A 26044-nucleotide genomic window follows, 5' to 3' on the forward strand; every position below is an offset into this window, starting at 1 on the left:
AGGCTGAAAAAGCTGGCCCTGATGCTCTCTGATAGGTTTATCTTACAGGCTGAGGTGTCTTAGCAGAGGAGCTAGATCTGGAAATGGGGCACAGGCAGGCTTTCCCCCTTGCTCTGTGGGCTCTCATTTGTCTTGTAAGCCACCATAGCAATGTTGTACCCCATGAGCTGGTCTGCAGCACTTGTGGAGGGATTGCTTGAGTCTCTTTTCAAGCAGGCAGTTAAGAGTGTTGCAGCAGCACCCTTGAGATGGTTGTAGGTATTAGGAGCCTTAAGGATGATTCCTACTTTTTCCCTTCTAGTGCTGACCATCCTTGCCATGTTCAGCCAGAGATGCTTCCAGGCCTTCCCACTGGACACAGTCGACAGAGGGGCAGAGTTTGTGGCGACACTGAGTCTGGTCTATCCCCATGCAGACACCCTCTGTGCGAAGGACTTTGACTGGCTCTATGACTGCCCTCAGACAAAGCAGTTCCTTGAGTGGTTCTGCAGCACGGTGGGTGAGGAAAATGTGCTGAGCCCAGCTGAGGTGGAGGCCTATGATGCCCTGCTGGCTTCAGGCAAGCCCATCCTGGAAGGCGATGTCCTTGAGCAGGCATTGCAGATGTGCTGCCATGTCCCGCAGCTCCCAAGCATGATACCCAATGATGAGGGTCCCTCTCTGGAGGCCCTGCAGCAGGAGCTTCAGGAGCTGAAGGACTATCGTGACGTTCAGCTCTGGCGGCACAACAAACTGCAGGTTTGGGCAGCCAACCTGCAGCAGGAGTTGAAGTATTTAGAGGAGGGTGAGAAAGTGGTGAAGCAGGACTTGAGGAAGGCTCAGATGGACCTGGAAGTGGATATCTTACAAACCAGAGCTGTCCTGAGCCAGATCAGCAAGGCTGCGAAGCACCTGGCAGAGTGGTACGGGGACATGGGGAAAGGCCGGCCACCAGCACTGCTGTGTGAGATGGATCTTGGCCCTTACATGGAGCTAGAACAACAGGCCACTGATGTGTTTGAAAGGTTCGCCCAGCAGGTCCTACCAGGGAGTGTCCAGGCTCCAGATGCTCAGGGAGCAAGTGCACAGGGAGAGAGAAGCCTGAAGGAAAGGCTGGAGGCTGGGACACAGATAGACTCAGACTGGGAAATACCAGAAGGAAGAAGAGGAGCTCCTTATCAAGAGTGTGCAAAGACACCATGGGGGGTGGCACCAGCAAGTCGGGGAGTACTGGTCCAAGGCTCAAGGGCAGAGCTGCTAGTGGAGGGGAGGAATGGGAAAAAGGTGTTGAGCATGGAGGATGAGGAGAGGGATGGCAGCCAGGAAGCCACGGAGAGAAAGGACACCAAGAAAACAAAGATGCCAAAAAGCCTTGGGACTGATGGCGATGAGCTACTGGATGACCAAGACGGTTTCTGGAAGGAGCTGAGCAGAATAGAGAAAGCACATATCTGTGCCCAGAGGGAGGTTATAGTCATGTCAGCAAAAGTGGAAGGCCACTGTGCTGCGCTGGAGTGGGCCCAGAGGACTCTGGAAGCTCTCAAGGAGAACCAGGTAGGACCAGTGCTCCCCTTCCTCCACCATTGTTTGTGGCAGGGTCTGCCTGTGCTGCAGGCAGTCCCTCCTGTTGAATGCTGGAGCACAGCTGACATGTCAGGAGCAGGTGGCAGAGCCAGGCAGCACTAGAGGTGACCAGGCTGTTTTGTCTTTCCCCTGTACAGTATGTAGTCAAGGCAGAGCTCCAGAGTCAGGCTGCCATGCGTCAGAAGCAGCTTCATACCCTGCGCTGTGACATCATGCAGACCCTGGCCCACCAGCTGCCACCCCTGCTGAAGGTAGAGGCCCGCCTCTTTCATCTGCCCATCCTGCAGAGGCAGCTTAGCCTGAAAGCTGCCCATCTGCGGTATGTTGCTGGGAGGCAGGAGGAGGCGGCTGCGTGGCTGGCGAGCCAGCACAGTCGCCTGGATCTGCTGGAGCTCCAGCTGAAACGCGAGATAAAGGAGATGGACCAGAAAGCAGCTTGGCTGGGGGAGATGGAAACTGCCATGAGGGAAGCCCAGACCAGGCTGCAGGAGCAGAAGGACTACTTCAAAGATGCCAGCTCCTGCAAGAAGTGTTGTCCACGCACATGGATAGACCCCAAAGACCTCTCTGCTGTACGGTAAGGGCCTGGGTGTGTGTGTATGGATGAGGAACAAACTGGATGTGGAGGAGGTGCTATGGGAACGGGAGAGGCATGGGGCAGACCCAAGCTACCAGGCAGCCTAGCAGTGCTCTTCTGCCAGTGCAGAGCCACCCTGACTCCACAGTGGTGTGAAATTCCCTGGAAGATGGCATCTGCTTCTTCCTGCCTGGCTAGGGTTGATGCAGCAAAGCATGGGCTTGGACAAGGGAATGATTATGGAGAACAGAGGTTTTCCTAGGATGTGAAGGTGGATAGTGTAGAGGCAAGTCTTCAGTCTTGGGGAAGGAGAGCTGGGCCAGAAGGAAGCACAAGCTGCTTGGAGCAAGAACTTTCTCTGGTTGGGTGTCCTGCACTGACAGTGACTTCTCAGTCTTCCCTGCACAGCTCTGGAGTAGCTGGTGCTGGTGTCTGCCAGCAAGGAGTCCCTGACAGGCTACTGAGCCAGTCTGGTCCTTCACGGAGCTCTTCAGGACATGGGCTGCTCACCAGGAGTGGCTGTCCTCTCATTGTTGCCCCACTGCTGCTTGCTTTCCAGTCCCACAGTGCACAATGTCCCCTGAGCCCTGTTCTTCAGTGCTGGCACACTGCTCACACCTCTGGCTGGCTGTCCCCTCTTGCAGGCTCTGGGACATGTTGATGGGGCAAGATCAGAAGAAGCAGCTCTTACGCAGCTATAAGACCATGGTAGCCCGGTGCTCCCAGTTGGTTCAGGACCAGAGGGTGCTGGAAGCACAGCTGGCAGCTCCTGTACCCCAGCTCCCTGCCCTGGAGGCCTCCACAGAGATGCTCTACCGGCTGCTGTATGACAGCTCCAACAAGCTGCAGCTCTCCTCCCCGGTAAGCAAGCACTCCTGCTTCACCTGGCCTTGCTGGGTGGCACAGGGCTGTGAGTCAGAGCCCTCTGTGCCACCCTCCCTGGGTGCAGGCAAAAGAACTTACTGCCTCAGCCCATGGAGGGAGAGGATCCTTGCCTTGTCCCAGAAGCTATCCAGTGAGGCAGGGGCTGGCTGAGGGACAAAGATGATTCTCATTGTCTCACATGTGCTGTTAAGCATAGAGATTGGGGTGCTTTAGCCAAGGTGGCCCAGTAAGCTACCTCTGTTCCTTGGACTGGATGTGGTTGGAGGCCAGAGCTACGTAGGTAGCTTGTTTCTGGTGGGCTGAACTGTTCCATAGGTGGGAGTAAATCCCACTCTTTCTGCATGTTCACGTGTGTTTGGGTTCTGCCCCCCAGGAGATCACAGAGATGATGCAGCAACTGATCACCATGCAGGACAACCTCTACCAAATGCTGACAGACCTCCTGAGTGACTTGAAGGCCAAGCGCAGATCTCTGGAGAACCCTATCCTGCAGACAGAGCGCAACCTTTATGTGTATTTTTACTGCAATGAGGATCGGCTGAGAGAGGTGGTGGAGCACCTGGAGAAGCAGGTGTCAGCTTTCTCTCCCCCACTGAGGGAGCTGCCCTATGCAGAGGAGTAGGCCAAAGGGATGCTTGCTCCCTGCCATGGAAATGGTGTCCTCTCTTGGTTGGGTTGGGTCATTAATCCTGCACTGGGAGAGAACTCCGATGGTCCTGGCTCTAGTGACAGGCTACTTGGGTCATGGCCCAGCAGCTGGGCTTAAAAGAAACAGGGAGCTTATTCCTTAAATGAAGAGTTTCCTGAAGCTGGTGGGTGGGTTAGGTGATGTGTAAGAAATTGATGCATCTTGTGAGTTGGCACTGGAAGCCTTGTATAGACAGGAAACTTTTCATGCCAACTCTACAAGAGGATGGGTGCTGGGGGCAAGTGGACTTGAAACTGGATCTTTCCCCACCTTCTGGGGAAAGGAGTTTTGTATGTTGGGAATAAAAAGGTCTGTTATTCACAATTACAGAGCAATAAGCATGTCCCTCCCCTCCGCACTCTGTGATGAAATCTTGTACTTGCTGAGTCTGCTCTCTTGGCTCTGGGCTGTGACACTTGCCAGGCTCAGAATCACTCTCCTTTCTCTGACTACCCTATTTCAAGCCAGTATTTCTTGAAGTCAGCTCACCAGCCATTGCCTCTTCCTCTTTTCTGCCTGTGGTGGATCCCATTTCAAAAGAGTCTGCTGGTTCAGACAGTGTGCTGCTAGGTCTGTCCCTGTGCTGTGCAGGCAATACGCAGAGTTGCATTGTGGTACTGCCTGCCACCTACCCCCATGGACAGGCACCATGAGGTGAGCCCTCTTCAACACCCTCTCTGGTACAAGTTGGAAACAACATGTAGGAACACCCAGGAGCCAGTTGCTGCCTCTCTGCCCTGTAAAACTCTGCTTCTGAAGGAGTGAAGCTGACAAGCTGCATGGGCAGCTGCCCAGACTGTGAGCCCAAGGGGATGGATGGAGATGCTGGGGATACTGCAAGCCTATAGAAGGGGAATTGCTGCAAAGTGAGAGGCTTTCCAGGATCAGACCCAGCTCTGCCACCCTCCCCCTCAGCCCAGTTACCTCTGTAACATCACTTTTGTTGAGGTTCCTCAGGCTGGCAAGAGCAGCGTCCAGGGCTGGGAGGGCTTCAGACAAGTCCTTCTGAGCATCATCTGCAATGGCTTGGGCTGTCTGAGCTTTCACTTTGGCCTTCACCTCCTCAGCTTGCACAGCACTTCTTGTCTCTTCAGCCACAGCTGTGTCCACCTGCAACACCAGAGACAGCCTCTGAAGCACACTGGAGCCAAAGCACCCCTTTAGCTTGGCTCAGCACTGCTAGGTAAGGATCACAGCTGTCCTGGCAGGTCATGTGTGTTCTTCCAGCAGAGACATGCTGGGGTCCTACTGCTGGAGGGGATCCCCTTCCCCCATCATACTGGCAGGAGGTTTTTGTCAGTCTGTAGAGATCATCCACAAGCTCCAACTCTGGCTGTGCTTGGAATGGTGTTAGTCCTGCAGGAATTAGCTGCTCTACACATTTTTCCTATTGGCACTGGGAGAGGATGCATAGGGATACAAATGTGTAGGGAGGTGGAGGAATAAGAAGATATGCTGAGGGTTTTGTTTCTAAAACTGTCACTTCTGCCTACCCCCAGGGTTAAAACACTACCAGGAGGTGTAAAGGCAATGTGGAATATAGCCAAATCTTTATCTACTGTGTGGGAACATGGGCAATTGCAGACTTTTCCTCCTTAGCATGCAGTGTCTCTGTTCCCTCTGTCTCAGTCTGGCCATCCCACAGTAGGAGACAGGCAGGGAGGAACACAAGGAGGAGTGAAGGCAGTGACAGCCAACACAGGACAGTTCTCTTCTGCAGTGGCATGAGTGACTGTGTGTGATGATCCCTGAAGTTTGGGCTGGCAGGGGCAGGCTGCAGCTGGACCAGCTCCCTGAGGATGGGATGTGGGGGAATGATCCCTTTCAGCAATAACAGTCTGGGCTTCGAGCTGCTCAGGCCACCTGAAGATTGGGTGAGTAGTGTGGCTAGTCTGTGCTTGCAAGGATCTAAACTAGTGAGGAAACTGAGCTGGTAGCTTGGCTGACAGACCCCTGGGTTGTGGTTTCAGACAGGGGCATGTGAGCCATCCCTTCCGCTAGCAACTGGCTGGTAGGTTGTGACTGGTCCCCACCAACACCAGAGCAGGGACCCCAGCAGAAGGCTGTTCTTGCTGACAGTGCTGTTCTGCATAAATACCTGTTGGGCTAATATTGAGTTCTTTTTATTGTCAGATCAAGCAGGATTTCGTAGAATGCCCCCAAGGCCTCCCCCAGCCCTGTGTCCAGTCTGAGCAGTCAAGACTTGGAAAGTGCAGGGCTGTCCAGCCGCAGTACCTGCAGTTGCTCCATGGTTGCCAGCGTGTCCTTGGCTGCCTGTGCCAGGAGAGGGCGGGCGGACTCCAGCTCCTCCTGCATCCTTGCTACATCCTCTGCTGTTTGCAGGAGCTGCGGGAGCAGAGTAGAGTGAGATCACAGGCAGCAGCCACGGAAAGCCCCAGGAAAGGGCTGTGCTGCCCTGGTGCGTGCTTCCTGCCCAGTGTCAGGCTGTGCAAAGCCGGCTGTGCCCTGGTCCCTGCTTAAGCAACAATCTGGCGTTGTGGTGTGCTTATAAACAGTAGTGCCTAGCGGTGCCTGCATGTGATGGACTTTACTTCAAAAGCTCATGGCAATCAGTCAGCAGAACAATGGTGCTGTTATAGGGCTTTCAGTTAAAAGGTTAATAAGGAACATCCTGAGAGATGACGAGCTACAGAGGGGTCTGTAGTCCCCAAAGACTGAGGACCATCATTCTTTTAGAGCTGTTACAGACCCAGACCTTCAGAAAGACTGGACCTGGCATAAGGCATTGTTCTCATTTGCTTTAGCATGAGTTTTCTCCTGTTATGCAGGAGATGTGGAGGGCATCTCACTGCATTTCCGTGGCTATAAATACACTGCTCAGAGCAGGTAAGGGGGGCCCAAATCTCTCCTGGGTGTGAGGGACGAACCTTGTCCAGGCCACTTTTCATCCTGTTCTTGGCTGTCTTCAGTTCCTGTTTCTTCTTTCCAATCAGGGAACTGAAGATGCTGAGGAACTCGAGGTAGCTCTTGGGAGTGACATAATTGTGTCTGGCCAGTTCTGCTAGGTATACTTGGCACTTCTTTGCCACGCTCTGATGGATCTCTACACATACTTGAATCTACAAGGAGGAAGGAAAGAAACAATCTTATTCAGTACTGAACATGTCACAGGCAAGTCTATGTGATGCCCACAGAGAGCATGAGGGGTTTACAAAGAGCCTAAGTCTATGGTCGCAGCAGAGCTTATATATGTGTGTGGGCTTCAGTGCCATAGAGAGGGTGACAAATGGACATGTCCATTTCAAGGCATACAAAAGCTAACCAGTTCTGTATTTGAACGACCCTGCCATGAAACATTTCTGCTACAGGGTATGACCTTTCTGCAGGTGTGTCCTGCATCCATTGTCTGTGTGTATCTAGAGACGTGGCACTTTGAGCATACAGGAGCTGTGTTGTGTGTTGAGTGTGGCACCTACCATCCCTTTGAGCTCTTCAGTACCAGCACCAAGATGTGGGATCTCGTGCAAGAAGGAGGCGGCAACACACTGCAGGGCTTCAGCAGGCCATTCATTAAACCAGTTGATGGTACAGCAGTTCACAAGAGAGGGGAACTGTCTCAAGCGTGCGCGGAAGACTTCTCCAATAGGGCTGAGGGAAAGACGTGCAGAAGAGATGTTACAACTAGCTATAAATACAAGGATAAAATAGCTTTCCTACTTCCGAAGAACCATCCTGAACTCTTACAGAGTAAGAAGGAAGGGAATATACCCAAGGAAGAAGGAGAGAGGGAAATAGGGAATGAAAGCTCAGCCAGTGAGCTGCATGTCCTAAGGTACATGTCACAGCTCACTCCTTGGAAGTCCTGGGTATATTCTGGAAGTATTAAGATGGTAGCGGGGTGATATTTTATGGGTCCTTCCCTAGGGAAAACACTTAAGGGGTAAGAAATGTGATCTGAAGTCTATTTTGTATCACCAGACCAAAATCATGGCCCCCAGTTCTTCCACTTGCACTGGGAGTGCCCCGTACCTTCTGGCAGCAAGCTCATGCACTAGATTTATGAGCAAACATGGTGCAACTGAGCCTCAAATTCAAGCAAGATAACTTTGTAACAAACAGCTCAATGGTGTGTGAAGGAGGAGGAAGCTTGTGTTTAATCTGGATCACATACAACCATATTCTTAAGCTTTTCAAGCTTCATTTTGAAACCAGCAAAGTGTAAAAAAAAAAAAAAAGTATCCAGTCTTATGGGAAAGTGGTATGCAAATCTTACTCCTCCTCCAAAGTCAGGGGCTTGGAAACAAAGGTCCCATGACAAAGTGATGCAAGGTAAAGGACAAGGAGGGAATAATTAACATTGACAGCATGGAGTCCTACCCCTGAACTGTACCTCATGCACAGGACCATGTGGATATTGCTGCGAACTCGTCTCGTGTATGCAGCCATCAAATTGGCCTTGGTGGGCTGCTGCCCTAGATCTCGAACAACAGGCTTCATAGCTGTCATGATCTGTTCTTGATCATCAGGGTTGTAAATGTTGGGAATGTCACCTGAGTTGAGCAGGTTGTTGATATCCTCAAGGAAGGATTCATTTTTAATCTAATAGATGATGGGAGGGGGGGGAAAAAAAGTAGTTTCCTAAGTCATGACAGTCATGTTTTCCACGCCATGGAGATCACTTCTGTATAAATATAGCCCTCAGCCTCTGTTACAAGAAATCATTTCTGTGATCACCTGGCTCCAGTAAAGCATACTCTGACCCTGCATACTCTGATCCTTGTCCAGCATTTGCAATTGAAGAGCCATGTTCAGCCGTTTCAGGGGTTGCAGGGTATGTCTGAGAACAAACCTCTTTCTGCCCATTCACTGTCTCCTTACAGACAAATGGAGCTCAGGGCCTTGCTCCCTGCCTCACAGTGATTCTGCAACCAGACCCCAGGTTGCCCTGGGTCTTCATTCCTCCAGCACAGAAAACTTCACTATTAGAATAAAGCTCACCGATGTGGGAGACAGAGTAATTGTAGGGATGTGTCACAGCCTGTAGGACGATCTCCCTCCAGAGCTACACTCACCTCTCCACCTTTGCTAAATCATAAAAACACAGCATCCATCTACTTGACTAAATGCACCCTCCCATGCCCCTCTTCTCCCACATATGCTTCTCACTGCAGGGAAAAGGATGCAAGAACAAGCAGCATTTAACAGATGCTCATCTCACTGCTTAGGGCACTGCCAGAAGGGACTTGGTTCCTATGATAATGAAGGCAGTAAAAAAGCCTATGGGGAACATAACTGTGAATTCCAGAAGTTGGCTTAGTCATTAGCAAGTTACAGTTTACAGTAACAAGCCAACATTATCCTGTGGAACCAGCAGGCATAAGGCCCTAAATCTACTGCTATCTTTGAAAAGAAAGAGAATGATGTTACTTAGGACATCATTAGTCATTAGTGGTCAGTGTAGTGCTTAACTTCAGGCAGCTGGGTCTAAAACCTTTGATTCCACCAAACCCTTGGATGCAGCTAAAAGATCATTCCTTGAGCAACAGAAGAATCAGCCAACTCACACACAGCTCTACAGTCCCTCTAGCAACAAATACACCACCTTAAGTTTCCCTGGGGCTTTTTTACAAGATGGTGAAAGTGGGCTACTTAAGACGTACAACTTGTGTCTGCTTTGTACCAAGCTCCTCAATCCTCTTTAGGGGGCTTTATTGAGCTTAGAGATGTGTTTCCGACTCCTTTTGAGATGGAGTCCAGCATGCTAATATTCCCGTACCTGTGTGTCTACAAACAGGAATGTCTTCGGTAGACTCTGAAGGCCTGCATTCATCATGATCTTCCTCACGTCATCATGCCATTCGGTCATGCCATAATTTTTGGACAGTTCAATCTGGAAACACTCATAATCTGCCCTGAAAGAAAGAGAAGCTTGTGGAGTTACACTGAATTAAAATCTCCTCTTTTGTCAGTCCTGAGTATGTGTTGTGGACTCAGGCAGAGAGGACTCAAGCAAGCTGTTTTCCTGCAATGAGTCCTGAGCACACACCTGTCCTTGTGCATGTTCAGCCACCAACCCAAGAGCATGTTTTACTCATAGCAGAGATACCTGAGCTAGCTAGAAACCAGAAGTACAACTCCATGAGCTAACAGAGTCATACTGCTTCTTGGGCCTAGTGCCTCAGAGCGCAGAGGGAGCAACTCAGCTGGATTTTTTTGTGATGCTGCCCTCAGAGGCTGGCGCACCTGGGAACCATGGCTGCATTTCTCTAGGATCACACCCTTTATTCAGAGCTGGAAGAATTTTCTTCCTCGGCCTAGTTCCCTGGCTCTTCAAGTTTCCCCCTTGAGACCCCTTGACTCTCAAGACTCACCAGTCCTACTTGCCAGGCTGCCAATGTTACCTGATCACTCATCAGGAGTAGCTCTTGTCTTTGCCTTTCTGCTGCCCAGCTCCCAGGAAGAAGCCCCTGTGTCTCCCCCTGTCTTGCTGAGTGCTGCACAGGCCAGTGAGCTGACATGGTCTGTGCTGGTTTTGTTCATTCGCTGCATGCCTGCAGCACTAACCCAAGCTACTAGCAGGCAAAAAAGTCCAATTTTTCTAGCATAGTTGTGCATATTAACTGAGCCCTAGCTCTTGAGTGTTAAATCTGAAGAGTCAGCAACCAGGAAAATGTGTAACCGGTAGAAGGAAGAGCAGGAAAAGAGATTCTCTGGAGGCAGCCCCCATGGAGTTGCTCCACATTATGTGGAGCATAGGATTACTTACATGTGAGATGCCAGTCTGGTGAGAGACTGTCTCCCACTTCCCCCAACACCCAGGAGAAGAGCATTCCCCGGAGTCTGCCGCAGTATCCGGCTGATTCGGCAGATGTGCTGTATTGCATCCATGAAAAGCACAAGCTTCAGCTCTGGAGTGTTAATTTGATTGTACTCATCCAGGTAATCCTCAATCACAACCTTCAGCTGTGGGCAGAAACAGTCAATTGTGGCTATCAGATAAAAGCAATTATGAGAGGGTGGGTTGTTGTCTGTGAGCACAGCCAGGCCTCTGGGAGGGCAGAGCCTGGTGCTCAGCAGGGTCTGGGAGCAGCTGCCTCTCTCAGTTGCTCCCTAGGAGCTGATGGCTCTCTTTTTGCTTTGTGCTCCTATAGGAACTGCCATTGGTCTGGGCTGAATTTAGCTAGTGGTGGTGGTAGCAGCTGCCGAATGGTGACCTTAAACTCAGGCAAGTGATTAAGGTCTGCTGTTCCCAGCAGTGCCGTTTGCCTGGAGAAACAGCAAGGCACAGTGCAAAATAAACCAGCTTATGGCTGCCTGACCCAACCCATTCCAGGGCCTCCCTCTGGGAGAGCTTCCTCACTCTATAGCGGACCACTGCCTGCTGCTGCGTCCTGTGGTTAGGACCCTGGCTGGAAAGGGCAGGTGCTTCAAGAAAACACCACTGGCTGTACATGGGTGGATAAGCATGCTCCTCTCCTGGTCCAGCTATTGCACAGAATAGCTGCAGGAGCAGTCTCTTCTGGCCTTTCCAGGGCTTTCTTCAACAGCACCCGCAGGCCAGAGCAGCAGATGAAGCATGAAGATGTCTGGGATTTGGTCCTACCCCCTCAGCAATCTCACTGTGAATCTGGGCAAGCAACATCAGCTGGAATTCATACAGTGCTGAGATCCCTGCCTAGATGCCAAAGTCCTGTGCGCATCAGTGGACTGTGCAGCAGCTTGGTAAGTCTGGCTGTCTCAGCTGTGCTCACCTCGGTGGGGGACAGGCCTACCTACTTTGAAAAGAGATTGGAAAGCTCAGATAATTACCAGTCCTTGTCACACAGCTATCACAAGAGGAGAGACGACAGGATAATCATCTGTTTCTGATAATGAGTGCAAAACGCACTGCTCATTGCCTTTGCTTAATTATCGCTACCAAAGTACTCACAGTATCTTCTCCAACAGGGAATCTGGCAGTAACATTAATTACTTGTAAAGGTCAATTGTGAAGTCTTTAATGGCAAAAGTAGTATTATTTGGGGGTAATGTGCCATTTCTTTCCAGTAAATTTCACTTTTCAGTCCCAAGTGCAGCTCATTTGGGAGATTTGGCATAGCAGGCTGCCCCCAGGATGGCAATGCAGAGACAGCTTGTTCCACATCAACTTCCCATCGCACCAAATGCAGCCACTACCCATATCTGGAGTAGGATTTCACAGGAGAGCCCTGGGTGGGTTTGTGATTCCAGATACCTTCAATTCAAGCAGCCCCATAGTTACTATTACTTGTTTTCTTTTGTTTGCAGAAGACTTGGAAGATGTGAACATAGTTCACATCATCATGACTCCCAGGGTCCTTACCTTTTCCTGGCTGTTGATTGCTTTGTACAGTTTGATGTTGGCACCTGGCTCCATGAAGTCCCCGAACAGAACTGGCTGGGAGGGGATGACCTCCTCAAAAGTGGTGCCTAACTCCTCCATCATACTCTTCATCAGGTTGTCAAACCAGGTCTGGTCCTCCTTGCTGATCAGGCGATCACAGAAGACCCGGCAGCTCTCGTGATACCACAGTCTCAGCAGCTGCAGTTTGTTCTGGTAGGAAAATCCCAGCAAAACACCCCCGTGAGAGAAGCAGAGAAGTATTAAGAGCCTCACTGTCAGGAAAGCTGGTTCCTGCCCAGCATGTGGCCAGCTCTACTCCTGCTAGAAGGCAGCTGGAGTGTAGAAAGAACTGGGTGGAGGAAGCTGCATTCCCTTCTCCTCTCAAAATCAACTCTTGTCAAAACAGCTGCTTTGTGGAGAGCTTATTACAGCTTCAGCTAATCCCCCCTTTTATTTGTCCATATGTCAGGCTTTTTCTGAGAGATTTAAATCTCATGTTGTTTGTCCTTATCCTTCCCCCACTTTGATTTAATTTGTGCTGTTTTCAGAAGTTCTTGTATTTTTTAGAAAGACCCTTTTATTCAGGTGTAGCAACAGAACCAGGTTCCCAAGTACTTCCTGTGGTAAGTCAGTCTCTACTGGCTAGGCTGGAGCCAAAGCAAGGCCCTCAGGGGAGCTGAAGGGGCAGAAGCCTCCACTGCTACAAGCTGGTAACAAGACAACCCCTCTGCCCCTGCGTGGTCCCCTGTCTGGTCCCCTGTGGCTCCATCCAGCCCTGAATGGCTGGGCTGTGTTGCACTGATTCCCTGTAGCCGCTCACCTGCTTCCATGCCAAGGGCTGGGGTGGCAGGAGGGGGTCTGTTTACTCCTGGTACTAGGCAATATAGCCAAAGAGAAGGTCACCACATTCATTGAGCAGTACCAAAATGCAGCTTCAACAACACATTGAGGCCTGTTTGCAGGCCCATCAGTGAGGCCTTAACTGGAACATTTCTGGTCTTCCCCTGGGTGGCATGGCTGTGCTGATGGGAGGACTCACCTCGATCTTGCTGGGCTCAGCCATGAGCATGCCCTGGAACACCTTGGAGAGGTCTCTCAGGTTGAAGGTGTAATGCGACTTTGCTGGTGTGGGCAGCAGCTGGGATGTGACGGTCAAATACACACAGATAGTGGCATCAACCAAGGGCTCGTTCAAGTCTTTGACTGCAAGTGCTCCTGCTGCAAAGACAGAGGAAGGTGGGGAGGATGCCAAGCTGGTGACTCTGGGTTGAGAAGGTCCTAGCAGTGCAGACAGGTGGCATTGAGTGGCAGAGGTGTTGCAAGGACTTGGCCAGGAACACACTTATTCTTCTGCAGAGACTGTGTGGGGACCTGACCAAGCACCTGCTCACTGCAGTGGACAGTTTGCCAATGAGTTTCCCAACCAAAGGGTATCAGATCTGGGGAGCAAAGAATGCATCGCAACAATTCTGTGGTGTTAAGACTTCATGTACCCCAGGGAGAGAGGAGACATTGCCAGACAGGTAATTGGTGCCTACTTGAAATACTCCAGACGGGTCTTCCTTCTCCCTCCTTGCACTCCCACAGTGGAGTCTCAGCTACTTTTAAACTAGAAGGTGTGAGTGCCCTCTTAGCTAAACCGCCTTGCAATTCATTGAGCTCAGCAAATGCAAAGCCACTGAGGAATAATTTCTTATGCAATAGTCTGGCAAGATTTAAACACAGCTGCCAGTTTCAGAGCATAAAATACTTTTTTTTTTTTTTTTAAACTCCAAATTAAGTTCATTACAAACACTCCTGGGGAAGTAGAGCCCTGTAACACCCTAGCATTTTGCACTTTTTTTGCATTATTTAAAAAAATCTTTAATTTCTTTTAAAATCAGAGCTAGATGCTTCAGTGTGCCCCTGACCTCATAGTCAGGTACTGACACTTATGAATATTGCAAGCACTCAGAAAGCTCTGCTTTGCTCCTCTCATAGCTTACTATTCTCACTCCTTCCTACTGGCAGATTTGGAGATGAGGGCACATTTGCAAAGATGATCCTAAATTCCCACCCTGTCAAATATAAGAGGACTCATTTCACTCCAAATGAACCATTTTTTCTGGGTGGCTGTAGCACCATGCTTAGATCCACCCTGCTCAGCTGTCCATAGGCTGCAGCAGATGGAGAGCAACAGAAGGCTCTGCTTCCACAGAAGGCTGTTGTCTGGGCAAGTGTCTGCCTGCTGAAAGCACAGGTAAGCTCTGCCATGCTGTGCCCATCAGCTTGTTATGTTCACAGTCTCTCTCATCTTTCTGCTCTTACTTACGCACTGGATCTCTGTAACTTCTTTCTCCTAGGAGTCCAGCTAGAAAAAGACAAAAAACCCGAGTTACCACTTTACCTGTTGAGGTGAAGGATATCTGCAACCTCCATCACAAACAAAATCCTCTTTGAAAGGCCTAGGCTATAGGATACCTTATGAAACTGTGAGGGCCAAAACTGAAGTTTGCCAATTTGCACCAGCAGAGTTTTGGCCCTGAGAGCTCTCTGTTTGCTAAAATTCAAACAACACTTTCCCAAAAGCATCTTCAAGCAACTAATGCAGGTTCCAGTGTCCAACACTCTGATCAGATCATCAATATTAATTCCTCTCCTTCCAACCTCCATTATCATTGGGTTGACTTGCAGCATGAGGAGGTGGCAGTTGTCTGCAGAACTTACCCATCCAGCTGCCAAGGATGGTGCAGAAGATAGTCTTCTTGCTGCTCTCCTCCATCTCAGTGAAGGAGAGGTAGTTGAAATGGCGAGTGAGGCGTGGAGTGACAGCATTCCTTCCCCCTCCAGGAGGTCCCATGGCACAGACAAAATTAATATCTACCAGCTTCTTAAAAGTACCTTGAAGGGTGCAAAATCAGGAACAAATGCTAAGTTGTAGCTAAAAGCCCTTGCCACAAATCTCCACAGCGGTATGTGTATCTATCAACAGGTCAACTTTTGCCAAGAGTGTTGGGCAAAGGACCTGGCTCGTACCGATCTGTTTCCTGTCGTACCAGCCCTGGTGGTCCATCCACTGCCGCAGCAGCTCGATGGGTGGCTGAGCACCGTACTTCTCCAGCAAGGGCATGTTCAAGTCATCAATAAAAAATATGAAGTATCGTCCAACCGGAGGCCCGAACACACCCTTTCGCCTGTAAGGACAGAAGCCACGTAAGGACACAGGATAACTCCTATTGCAAAAGTACTCCGAACTTGAGCCAACGGCAGTTTTTTCTCCACAGCCTTCCTGGGTCAGCAGTTTTAGCTACATTTACGCCTACACTCCATATACCCCTTTATATGGGCCTTTGCACAGAAAGGATCCATAGCAATGTTTGAGGAACTGGCTTCTTTCCACACACAAGTGAAATTTTGTCTAGTTATGCACAATGTCAATAAATAAAGGGGTGCAAATAAAAGCAAAGCTTGAGGCCATGAATCTGTTGGAAACTTCAAACCAGTGGCTGACCAGGGAGGAAAAATGGAAGCTGCTAACCATGGGGAGTGGGACTGGGACAGCAGCCACATTTTCTCCCCTAGGTTTCTATGAAGATCCCACACTAGGGTTTGCAAACACCTATGCTGTGAAATGTAGTATTTCTTGAAGAACTAGAACTGGAGCAACTTTTACAGATCCTCACCAATCTTTCTCACTTTCTTGCCACTGTATCAAGTTATTAGTGGCTCTTAGTCCCAGCTCAGATTTGCTGTTTGCCCTATTTGTTATCCACAACTGTATGTGCTTGGGGCCCCTTCAGGTCTTGGGACGAAACTAAATGGCCAAGTTGATAGAAACACTGAGCTCAGGGATACTGCCTTTGCAAACACAGAAAGGAAACTGGCCTCTTATCCATTTTGCTGTCAATGAGATCCTGGGTTTGGTTAGCAGAGGTGCGTGCTGAAAACATCAGGAAGTGAGTGATGTATCTGAGAGGCAAGTTCTTCAAAAGCTTGTCCGTAATTGTGAGAGTCTTCCCTGTGCCAGTGGGACCAATGCAGAGAACCTAGAAGCACAATCAGCAACACAACATAACCATAGGAATATGGGTTGTGTTTCCCAGCTCTGACATTTGCTGGAGGAACTGCAGGTTACTGCTGACTTAGGCATTCAAAGTCTGGGAGAGGACAGAAGGCTTACTTCTTCAGTAAGGACAGCTGTTCAACACATCTCTTGGTGTGGAAGAAATCCAACCAGAGAAGTATGAAATGGAACTGTAGGAAACAGGTAAAGAGGGATGGTGATGGGCTATCTAGCAATTACTGCATTTTGATTGAACAACTGAGTGTTGATATTCCTTTGGGGCACTGGCATGGTGCCTGGGGACTGAATGGAGAACTCTTGTTGCTTAGGCACAGCTTTTGAGCAGAGAAATACAAATCCATGAGAGTGGGAAATAAGGTAATTCTTAGGTTCTGACTGCACTGGGGGAAAAAAAGGTGTCCCGTTAATGAGAACAAGGTTGAATCAAAAAATCAAAGACAAGGTTGCGCACGTACAGGCTTTTGGTTGGTAAGCAACAGCTCCAGCAGATGGGCCATTCGGACTGTGTTCATCGTGGGCACAATAATGTCACAGAAGTTGGTATCAGGAACCATGGTGAACTTCGCTGTAGAGTCCAGCCACTTCTCCCAGCACACCTGAAAGGTATGAGTGTGTTTAGAGGAGACAGTTGCATCCATCCCCTACGGGAAAAGGAAAACTATTTCTGCTGTGTTTTCCCTGTCACATCTCCTCGTGTAGCAGCTCAGATTCTGATGAGGAATTCAGGTTTCCAGCCCCTCTGTCTAGGCTTGCCACCCTTTCTGTACGGCAATGCTGTGAGTGTCTGACTCATATCTCTCGGGAGGGAGGTAGCCCAAGGGTTACGAGATTATTGCCCCAGCAGCAACACACTTGCCCTTCCTTCTGAAAACTGGGATCAAAGCAGGATGGAGCACTTGTGATACTTGCAAGAATTGGAATTCAGTCCTAAGCTGACATATCCTGTAAGTGCCTCCATGGCAGAGGACCAAAGAGGGCTTAGTTGGGATCCTATCTTCACCTTTGGTGCCATCACCTGTGTTGCACTCACAGGCACATGGAGGTTTTGTACTTGCACAAGACACGAACGACTTGTGCTAGAATCAAGTCACAGACTAACCTCCCAGAAGCCACTACACAAGCGAGATAGGGGTTTTGTCAGGGATGTGCTGGAAAACACAGAAAATGCGTATTCCTGACCACCCCTTGTGGCCTTCCCACAGAGATGACACTGGCAGCTTCCGCTAAGCATCTGATGCTTATGTGATGCTTATCTGATGCTTACTTAGTTCTGATTTCAGGAAGGGGAAGTATTTTTCCTCTTTTTTTTTTTCCTTTTTTTTTTCCTCTTTCAGCCCAGGGGCTGGTGACTGTCAGTCAGATGGGCCTTGCATGCCCTACTGCTCTGCTGTCTCCTGTGAAAAAGATGGCATATTTGTCTGCCTTGCTCCTCCTCCAGACTCTGCTGCACACAGCTCTTTTGCTGTTGTCCACTGCTTTCTAACCCAGACGGATCTTTCCGTCTGAGCTTCTCCCTGTCCTCTTCCAGTAGCCACACTTGTAGAGCCCTCCCACTTTCCTGGCAGAGGCACTCAGGTCTGAATTGACCAGCCCTGGGCTCAGATTTGAAAGATCTGTTTCACAACCCTGAGGGCACTCACCTTCCACCTTTAATGAAAAGCGCGATTTAACTTTAAACATTCTCACTTGGTTCCTATAGGCCTTTCTTATTTGCCCTTGATGAGAAAATCCTACCAAATCCTGCAGGATTGTGTTGTTTCCTGGTCCCTCCCCCAAATTTCCCAGCTTGGAGTTGAAAGTGAAATACTTTACCTCCCTAATGACCTCCTCATCCAGATCATCTTCAGCACTGCTAAGCCCAGCATCGTACAGTTTATAGTCATAAACCAGTCCTTCTTCTGGGAAAAGTAACTGGATCTGTGAGAATAAAGCTGTGGTGAACCTGGCTGCCACTCAGCTGAATTCACCGGAGGATCTGCACTACAAGGAAGACTTTACTAACAGGATGCTGCCCAGGCCAGGGGAGGTCAGGTCTCTCTCCCAGATCTTCCAGCTCGAGGGGTCCCTTGAAGTTCCATGCAGATGTGGTATAAGAGATCCCAAGAGGAAGCCCATCCAAAGCCTTCAGGCATTCAGGAAGCTCTGACCCCCACTCCTCATTACCAGTTCCTCTATAATGACAGAGGATATGCTTTTCCTTTACTCACCTTTTCCTTTGCCATCTTCTCCCTCAGCCACAAGCTGAAGGCAGTGCGACCTTGGGAATCTCCAGTAGCACCCACACTCCAGATCAAGGCAAATATAAACCAGGGTTCAATCAGCTCTCTGATACGAGCTGCCTTCTCCTGGGGAATCATCCTAACTCCCTGAGAACCATAGAAGAACAGAAGTAAAATTCTCAGGCATGGTTAAAGTACACAAAACCAGACTCTTCTTAATGTGCTTGTAATTCCATTAAGCTACTATGTAGCTTTTTCTAGCCAGCTTTTCACAGGCCTTGTTAATGTATTCTGTGGATTAAAACTTGCTGTTTCATTGGTGTACTTGAGAGACTCCCCTTGCTGAACTAATGTCACTCAACAGGAGTTGGGAGAAGAATTTAGTCCTTGGTTTTTAATTTGAAAAGCGTCCAGCCTTCTTCAATGCTAATTCTCAAAGGACCTGCAATCTGAAGTGCATCGCTGCTTAGCTCTGATCTCTGCCTTCCATTCTCCAATTCCCTCTGCTATAAATAAAAGTGAGCCTCTTCCCTCCAGCCTGGTAGGCATGGAGCTTACCTTTTGCTCTTTCAGTGGGCCAAGCATAATCCTTCCAGGTTTACCTGTGCTTTGCAGAATGTTGTATTACCTTCTGCCATGTAGATGAGCTACAGCACGACCTTTCTGCACCAACACCTTGTTCTCTGGTGACTAACCCTCTGCATGACTTAGTGCCCTGAAGAGTTACAGGCACAAGTGACAGTGATAGAGGTAGCAAAATCCTACCTCAATGGGAATGAAAGGCTGAAACAAACATTCCAAGAGCATGAGGAGGCTCCTTGTGAGGTTACTGTCTGTTGAGGCAATTATCTCCTTCACAAATTTCCGGACAAAGCCGATGGCCTCCTGTAAGGAGAGGCAGGAACAGCTCAGTGTCACCATCCAACACATTTGACTTTGCTTTTATCTTCTAGGGTTCTGGTTTCTCCTTGCCTCCCTGCAGGCTATGTTTACCAGGAGGGTATGACTGAGAATGCTGCCATTTCCTACTGCATCCCAGGTACAACCATTTTGACCGGAGAGAAGCAAGACAAACCCCTTGGTTCAGTCTTAACCTCTTGGCCTGCCTTTTGGTTCTGTGCAACAGTGATGTGCATCTGTGCAACAACTGACGTGCCATCACTGTTGTTAAATGGTTTGCTCCCTTCAGAGCTTTCCTTTGCAGCTCCAGGTTATTCATTAACGTAGTGGCTTAGGAGCAGAGTAGAAATAACAAGACCTGTTCTTACAACTTTCTCTCTGGAGTTACTCCACTGTAAGCAATGGAGCTACACCAGGGATGATTTGTCCAGAAGGTAATTTTAAAATTAAATAAAACAAACTATAATGACCAATAAGACTAAGTCACATCTATAGGGATCATTGAATAACCTCTATTAAATTCAGGAAATTCACAGAACAGTTTGTATACTGGTAGTCTGAAGTGTTCCCACAATGGCATTTCAATCCAGGACTTGACAAGTGTGGGCTGGTTGATATCTGAGCTGACAAGCTCCAAGCCATGGGAAGGCTGGAATGGCATGATAGCTCACCTTGAGGAATCTCCTGAAGAGAGATGCTAGCTGCTGTGAGAAGGGCTGCATGATGACTGGGATTTTTTGCAGCCAGCACTCGATGAAGGGCTCCAGCCCCAAGATGCTGGGTTCCAGGTAAACCATGCCACAGCGGGAGACTGTGGCAGGGGAAGCAACAGCCAGATCCTGGACCTCAAACATCAAGGTCATGCTCTGGAAATTGCAAAAGGAAAGAAAGGAGGATAAGGACTTGATCACTTCTGGTATATCTTTCAGCACAACTTGGTGAAGCTGAAATCTTTCCCTTTGTTGCAGGAGTCCTCTTTTTGCTGTGTTTGTGCAGCACAGCAGAGGTCTGGCCAACACAGGGCTGCTACTGAGACACCAATTTTTATACAAGTCCATCACAGACATCAAGTGGAAAGTAAAAGGCAAGTCTGTTCCAAGAGGGAGGAAGGAAAAACAGACAACAGGCAGCAAAAGTCAGAGGGATGAGTTACCTCTGTCAGCTTGATGATTTCCCCTGAGCTAAGACACAGCTTCTTATTGTCATCTAGCACTGTGTTCATGTTCTCAATCCACAAAGCATCAACTGGCCCATCAAACATGTACCACTTCTTGCTGGTGTCAGTGGCCACAGCTCCCTGCCGGATGAGTGAGGAAAGGATCCCATCTGTCCTGAAAGGTGGGAGGAAGGCAGGGCTTGGTCCATTCTGGTTTTGCTGAAATCAAAGGTAAAGCTTCCACCATATAAGGCAACGGAGCCAGAATCTTACCCTGGTTCATGTGCCCAAGGACACCTGTGCCTCACTTGCTGATGAGCTGCATAAAGGGTCATCTCATTCTTTCTTTTACTGAGACATACACCTCACGTGACAACGTGAAACAATTTCTTTGGGCATTAGGATCTGGACTTCATGTCATCTAACTATAAAATGCCAAGCTTCCCTTTAACATCTCTGTCCTCAGTGAAAAGCAAAGAGGCCTTGCTAGCATCCAGTTCAGGTCATAGGGGGGTTATCTGCTCTCTGGAGGCGCCTCTTTTTCTCTGTCACGTGTGAAGGGAGACTCAGGACAGCTACTCTGGTAATTCAGATGCTTCAGCTGGGTAACCATAGGTTACGAGGATGAATCCAGGCTAAAGAGCATGACTCTACCCTCTTTATAACTGAATTTCCCCATCCTCAGCTGCTTGTGAACCCTGGTGGTGCCAGAGCTGCTGAATGGGAGAGCAGACACACAGGGAATGCTAGCTGTTGACAACAAGAACTTAATCTGTACTTGGAAACCTGGAGTGCAATTTCTGTTCAGGCCCTGGACTCTACTCCCATTATTAAATAATTGTTTGTTATTTTTATAGTGCTAGTGAATTCCAGGGTATTGTTACTGAGATCAAGGGAAAACAGTCTGTTCTAAAGCTCAGCTGATTAAAACAGATGGATTTTTCTGTAAATACATTTTACATGGCTTCTGTATTTTTCTTTTTGTCATGTTGACGTGCCTGTGTGCTGCCCTTGCGTAGAGTCACATCATAAATAAACTGTCAAGCTTTACTGGAATATCGTATAAAATGTCCTTCAGTAAAGATGCACCAGAGCCCAGGTTGGGAAGCTCTGGGTCTCAGCATCAGTAATGTTCACTTGCTTGCACTTTTCCTAGAGGCAGTTAGTTTCATATTTATTTAGCTTGTTTCCCTTGTTTTACAGAACACAGTCTTAGCTTTGCCCCTAAGCAAGTGGCAGGTGACAGGGCCAAAGGGAGATTCACACTGCTCCTCACACCTTAGCTTCTGGATAAAGTGAGCTGCAAAGTCAACCTCAGGTCACATATGGAAACATAAGCAGTAGGACCTGGCTGTCAAGAGGGCAAATGGGCTATTGGTTCTTGCTTCCAAACCATTTAAGCAAGCAGGAGCCCTGGTAACGGGAATGAAATGCCTCTTTATGCCTGAAAGTCATTCCTCATCATTCAAGGTCATCAGTGTATTTATACAGAACAATTCGAGTGTGCAGTACAGAGGTCACTTTTCTTCAGAAGCAAAGCAAGTGTTTTTAAGCTGCTGTATCTTAGAGCAGGGGCATGTGCTCCAAAGCAATTGAATTATTCCTTGTTACGCAGTTCATGCTGCGAGCTGAGCTGCAGTAACTGTCTGGGCATGTGCTGGCAGCCGGGCCAAGCACACAATAGAAGATGTCAGCTTAAATCGCCGTGACTGGCTATTGTAGCTTGGTGACGATAAGGACTTGATCACTTCTGGTTTTATGCCACTACCCTAAACAGTTCTCAGCCTTGAAGAGAAGACGCTCAAGACCAGAAGAAAAGCGTTTCCCGTCTGGAAGGAAGGAAAGCAGGTTTTGTACTTTACCACTCATGCGTTAGCAAGTTGAACTCTCCATAAAGCTGGCCCATTGTGATGGATTTGGGATTCAGTACAAAGTAGCTGACTGCTTCGTAATTCCCACCACTGGCTGCAGGCTGACCTTTCAGCGATGTCACTGCAGCTGCCAGGACTTCATAACTCTGCAAAAGCAGGAGAGCAAGAGAGTTAACTGCCATGGCTTCATAATGACAAAACCACTTGCTCTCACAGCAATTGCATTCAAAAGGCAGTGAGAAAGGAGACATAGGGAAGGATAGTATCATAGTAAGGAGATGCCTGGCTGTATTCACAGAAATAAAGCATTCTAGATGAAAGGGGGGAGGAAGTTAGATCTCCCGTGCAAGAGGCCTGAAGCATCTCGAGATGTCAAAGTATGTCTCAGCCTTAGAAATGTGCAGCAGAGCTAATAAACCTTGATCTAATCTCCCAACTCAAAAGAGTGAGCTAGTAATATACTTCCCCATGGCTATAAATCAATACTAAAAGACAGCATCTTGGTGCCCTGACTTCTATCTGAGAGAAGCTGGAAATGCTGGAGTGTGTGTCTTCTGTGAAGCTTAACCCTCTGCATTACTAGGTAGGCAATGGTTTGATGGGGTCAGCACAGTGTCTCAACCATACCTTTGTCTTCCCAGAACCTGTTGGCCCCACCAGCATAAGGCCATGACGAACGACAGTGGTTTCATAGAGCTGGATGCACTTAGTCACAAAACCTGTAGAGGAAGAAGATGCAGAGTGGGTCTGGGACCAGCTGTCTCTTTCCTAGGGCAGGGCACTGGACTAAAAGCCCAAGCCCAGAGGGAGCTTGTGGAGAGCCTTTCCCCTCACCATCAACATCCTTCAGATCCTTTTTGATGCAGGATTTGCGAATGGCTTCTTCCAGGATGCTGTAATCAATAGACTTTTCTCTGATCTTGGGAAATAAATCTGAGACAATACCATTGAAGAGTTTGAGGTCGTCCTGCAGGAATTTGGGCACATTGGCATCCCTGATAGCCTGCAGGCAGATCAGCTCCTGCAAAGATTTAAGAACTCAGAACTTCAAAGATCCTGACTCTTATGTGGTTGCAGAAAAGGCCACAGAAGTCTATGACAGTAAGAAGCATAAGCACATTTACCTCATTCATAGTAGGATTCTCTCTTTTGAGGTTGCCAGCTGTTGAGATGACAGTCTTCACAGCTCTCATCCCAAAGTCATAGTGGTCCTGGAAAGGCACAGAGGAAACAATGATGTCATCAGATACAGGAGCATCAGCTAAAAAAAGAATGAACCTCTGCATGTACTCAGTTAGCAGGTAAGAAAAGAAAAATGAGAGTTATGCCTTCAGAACAACTGCTCCTTCATACAAGTCTGCTCTCAGCATCCTTCAAAAAACTAACTAGTCCTCACCTGTACCGACTATGGTATACAGATGAGAATGACTGGCTGACAAAAATTCTAGCTGGATGGAGAAGTAGGCAGGGCTGCTTGGCTCAGATGTCCTGCCATTGTAATCCTAACTAGGACTGAAGGTGAATGCAAGTCCAGCCACAGGAGGAGAAATGAGAATTAGAAAGGAGGGAGGTAGATGAAGAATGAGTATTGTGACCATTCTGTGACATGCTATCACAAGGCACCAAGAGAACCATCCAGGTACTTTGTGCCTAGGCTGAGGAAGCCTCACATTTAAAAAACACTCATGGACATTAAGGCATCTACCTGGGTGCTGAGTTGCTCTGACAATAGTTTGAATGTTGTGGTGATTTTCTTTGCAAGGACCTTGGCTTCATTAAACCCAAAGGAGTAGAGTGAGATCTCAGCAATCATGGAGTAATCTGGGACCATCATAGCCACAGGACGAAAGAGAGCCTGAAACATACAGTTCCAACACAAGATCAAAACACTGTTGTTTCTTGCTTTTTCCAGCAAATCAAAAAGGCTGAGTATCTATCCCAGACTGTTTAGAGGACACAGCATGAGTATGTCTGGCACCTGTCAGGGTAGCATCCCTATAGACTGCATCTGAGGAGCACCATTTGCTTATAGATGTGATTCGAATCTCAAAATTATCTAGAAACACTCCAAAATCACATCCTAATCCCCGTCATGACACACTGGTGGTCTGGGTAGCATCCAGCACCTTATTGCCCCTCTTCTTTCTGTCTATGCAGTCTGCCCTCCTTACCTTCAGGTTATCAGGCAGTTCAGTACGCCCAGCATACCCTGGGTTCATTGTGATGAAGATCGCACAGGATGGGACCAGTGGGATTTCTGTGCCTTCAAATATGAAGTGATCTACCTAGAAAATTAAAAATATGATCATCTTCAAAGAACAGAGCCTGACCTGCAAATTAAATAACGTAGCAGAATCTTCCAAGAGGAAAACAATGGCTTTCAGTAGTTAAATTATCAAGCACAGACACACACAGCTGCTCACAACTATAGTGACTCAATCTGGTCCCACTGCAGGAATCCAGTATCATCAGCAATATTTTTCACCATTTAAGAAACTAGGCTCATGGAAGATTTACTGATAGCAAAAATTTTTTTTTTTTTTTGGCTCTTGAACAGACTTCTATCCCTCCAGCTGTAAACAAACATCTTTCCATTTATTCTGCAGTAGAGTTTGGACCTGAATTAATTCATGGCAGAGAGGGCAAAGAGAAACCTAAATCCTTTTTAAAGCTGTGTAGGTAATAATTTCAGATGGGGAATAAAGTAATGCAGAAGAATTCACGGAGAGCAAGTTTCTAACTCCAAGCCAAAGTCAAGGAGATTCAGGTCTTAACTGCTCTGAGTCTCCAGAGAACAAAGCAGAGGTCGGCTGCTAGACTGGCTGACAGCTGAGTCTCCATGTAACCAACAATTCACTTTACGCTGCAATGCTGTGTGTGCATGAGTATGCATTTTTCTGTGCATACTGGGTTTTGTGAATCCACTAACACATTGAGACAAACACGGTGCTGAGCAACTCCTGGCAGAATACTGGCTGCCTTTATCACAGCTCCAATTCGTATCATCTCAGTGGATCTGTATTGGAGTGGATCTGTATCAGCTCAGTGGATCCGTATCCCACACCAGTTTGCTGGCACTGCAGCTCAAGCTGAGATGTACTTCAGCCTGTGAGAGTATGGGCAACTGTAGCAGCACAGACTAGGGTGAGGTTACAAAACCCACCCAGGATGCTGACTGTGTAATGGCGTGATATGATATGCCACAGCTAGGGCATTACTCATGCCTCTCCAAGCCCAAGTATGTCTGTCTGCGTTGCCCCTGAGCAGTGAAGATGCATGTGAAGACAAGGACTTGCCTAGACTAGCTCAAGTGGAGATTTTTTTGTCTACCTTTGTATCCACACATTCATTACGTACCCTCTGCTGCTGTGCTTTCTGAATGGTTGTGATCTGCTGGGCCACCACAGACAGCACCTCGATATCAATGCGGTTGAACTCATCAAAGCAAGCCCATGCACCAGAGCTGGGCAAGGAAAGAAAAATGAGGGGAGTCAGGAACATCACACAGGAGCAAACTTGCAGTCAAAAGTTCAGCTAGATCTAGAAATTATAAATCCACATACTGGGGAAGCAGCACAGAGACAAGAAGTGAACCTATAAGGCCCCTAATGTCCCACAGCAGGTAGTGACACAGCCACAGTGTACTGGGACAGCAGAAGGGGCTGTAGCCCCTCACCACAACTACGCATGTCAGGCCATGTGGTGAGTGAGAAGGTGCATGGTCCCTGCATGACCATGGCAACATCTGATCCTACAGCCTGGGACTAATTCTGCATGTTACAGATTTGGGCTTGATAGA

The 26044-nt window shown here is 48.4% G+C and overlaps 2 protein-coding genes across 2 annotated transcripts in view; one reads left to right on the forward strand and one right to left on the reverse strand.

The window, feature by feature from the left end:
• Positions 1-26044, reverse strand: part of DNAH1 (dynein axonemal heavy chain 1) — a 71332-nt gene that overhangs the window by 13350 nt on the left and 31938 nt on the right. Inside the window, exons 29-54 of the mRNA XM_074835815.1 lie at positions 25603-25708; positions 24417-24530; positions 23951-24100; positions 23370-23456; positions 23080-23266; positions 22868-22964; positions 22237-22389; positions 20372-20549; positions 19890-20084; positions 19084-19203; positions 18307-18465; positions 17912-18016; positions 16555-16695; positions 15901-16061; positions 15052-15209; positions 14743-14916; positions 14348-14386; positions 13076-13254; positions 12016-12246; positions 10441-10637; positions 9451-9586; positions 8065-8273; positions 7151-7322; positions 6602-6793; positions 5949-6059; positions 4638-4823 (exon numbers count right to left, since the gene is read on the reverse strand). Of these exons, the coding sequence (XP_074691916.1) occupies positions 4638-4823; positions 5949-6059; positions 6602-6793; positions 7151-7322; positions 8065-8273; positions 9451-9586; positions 10441-10637; positions 12016-12246; positions 13076-13254; positions 14348-14386; positions 14743-14916; positions 15052-15209; positions 15901-16061; positions 16555-16695; positions 17912-18016; positions 18307-18465; positions 19084-19203; positions 19890-20084; positions 20372-20549; positions 22237-22389; positions 22868-22964; positions 23080-23266; positions 23370-23456; positions 23951-24100; positions 24417-24530; positions 25603-25708 (3937 nt within the window). The remainder of the gene's footprint in view (positions 1-4637; positions 4824-5948; positions 6060-6601; positions 6794-7150; positions 7323-8064; positions 8274-9450; positions 9587-10440; positions 10638-12015; positions 12247-13075; positions 13255-14347; positions 14387-14742; positions 14917-15051; positions 15210-15900; positions 16062-16554; positions 16696-17911; positions 18017-18306; positions 18466-19083; positions 19204-19889; positions 20085-20371; positions 20550-22236; positions 22390-22867; positions 22965-23079; positions 23267-23369; positions 23457-23950; positions 24101-24416; positions 24531-25602; positions 25709-26044) is intronic.
• On the forward strand, positions 277-3647 carry LOC141928129 (HAUS augmin-like complex subunit 3). The gene is made up of 4 exons (XM_074835817.1): positions 277-1533; positions 1701-2140; positions 2785-3001; positions 3399-3647. Exons 1-4 carry the CDS (start codon positions 277-279, stop codon positions 3645-3647), a joined length of 2163 nt encoding a protein of 720 aa, XP_074691918.1.

Source organism: Strix aluco, chromosome 11 (genome assembly GCF_031877795.1).
Source record: "Strix aluco isolate bStrAlu1 chromosome 11, bStrAlu1.hap1, whole genome shotgun sequence".
In the NCBI taxonomy this organism is placed as follows: Eukaryota; Metazoa; Chordata; class Aves; order Strigiformes; family Strigidae; genus Strix; species Strix aluco.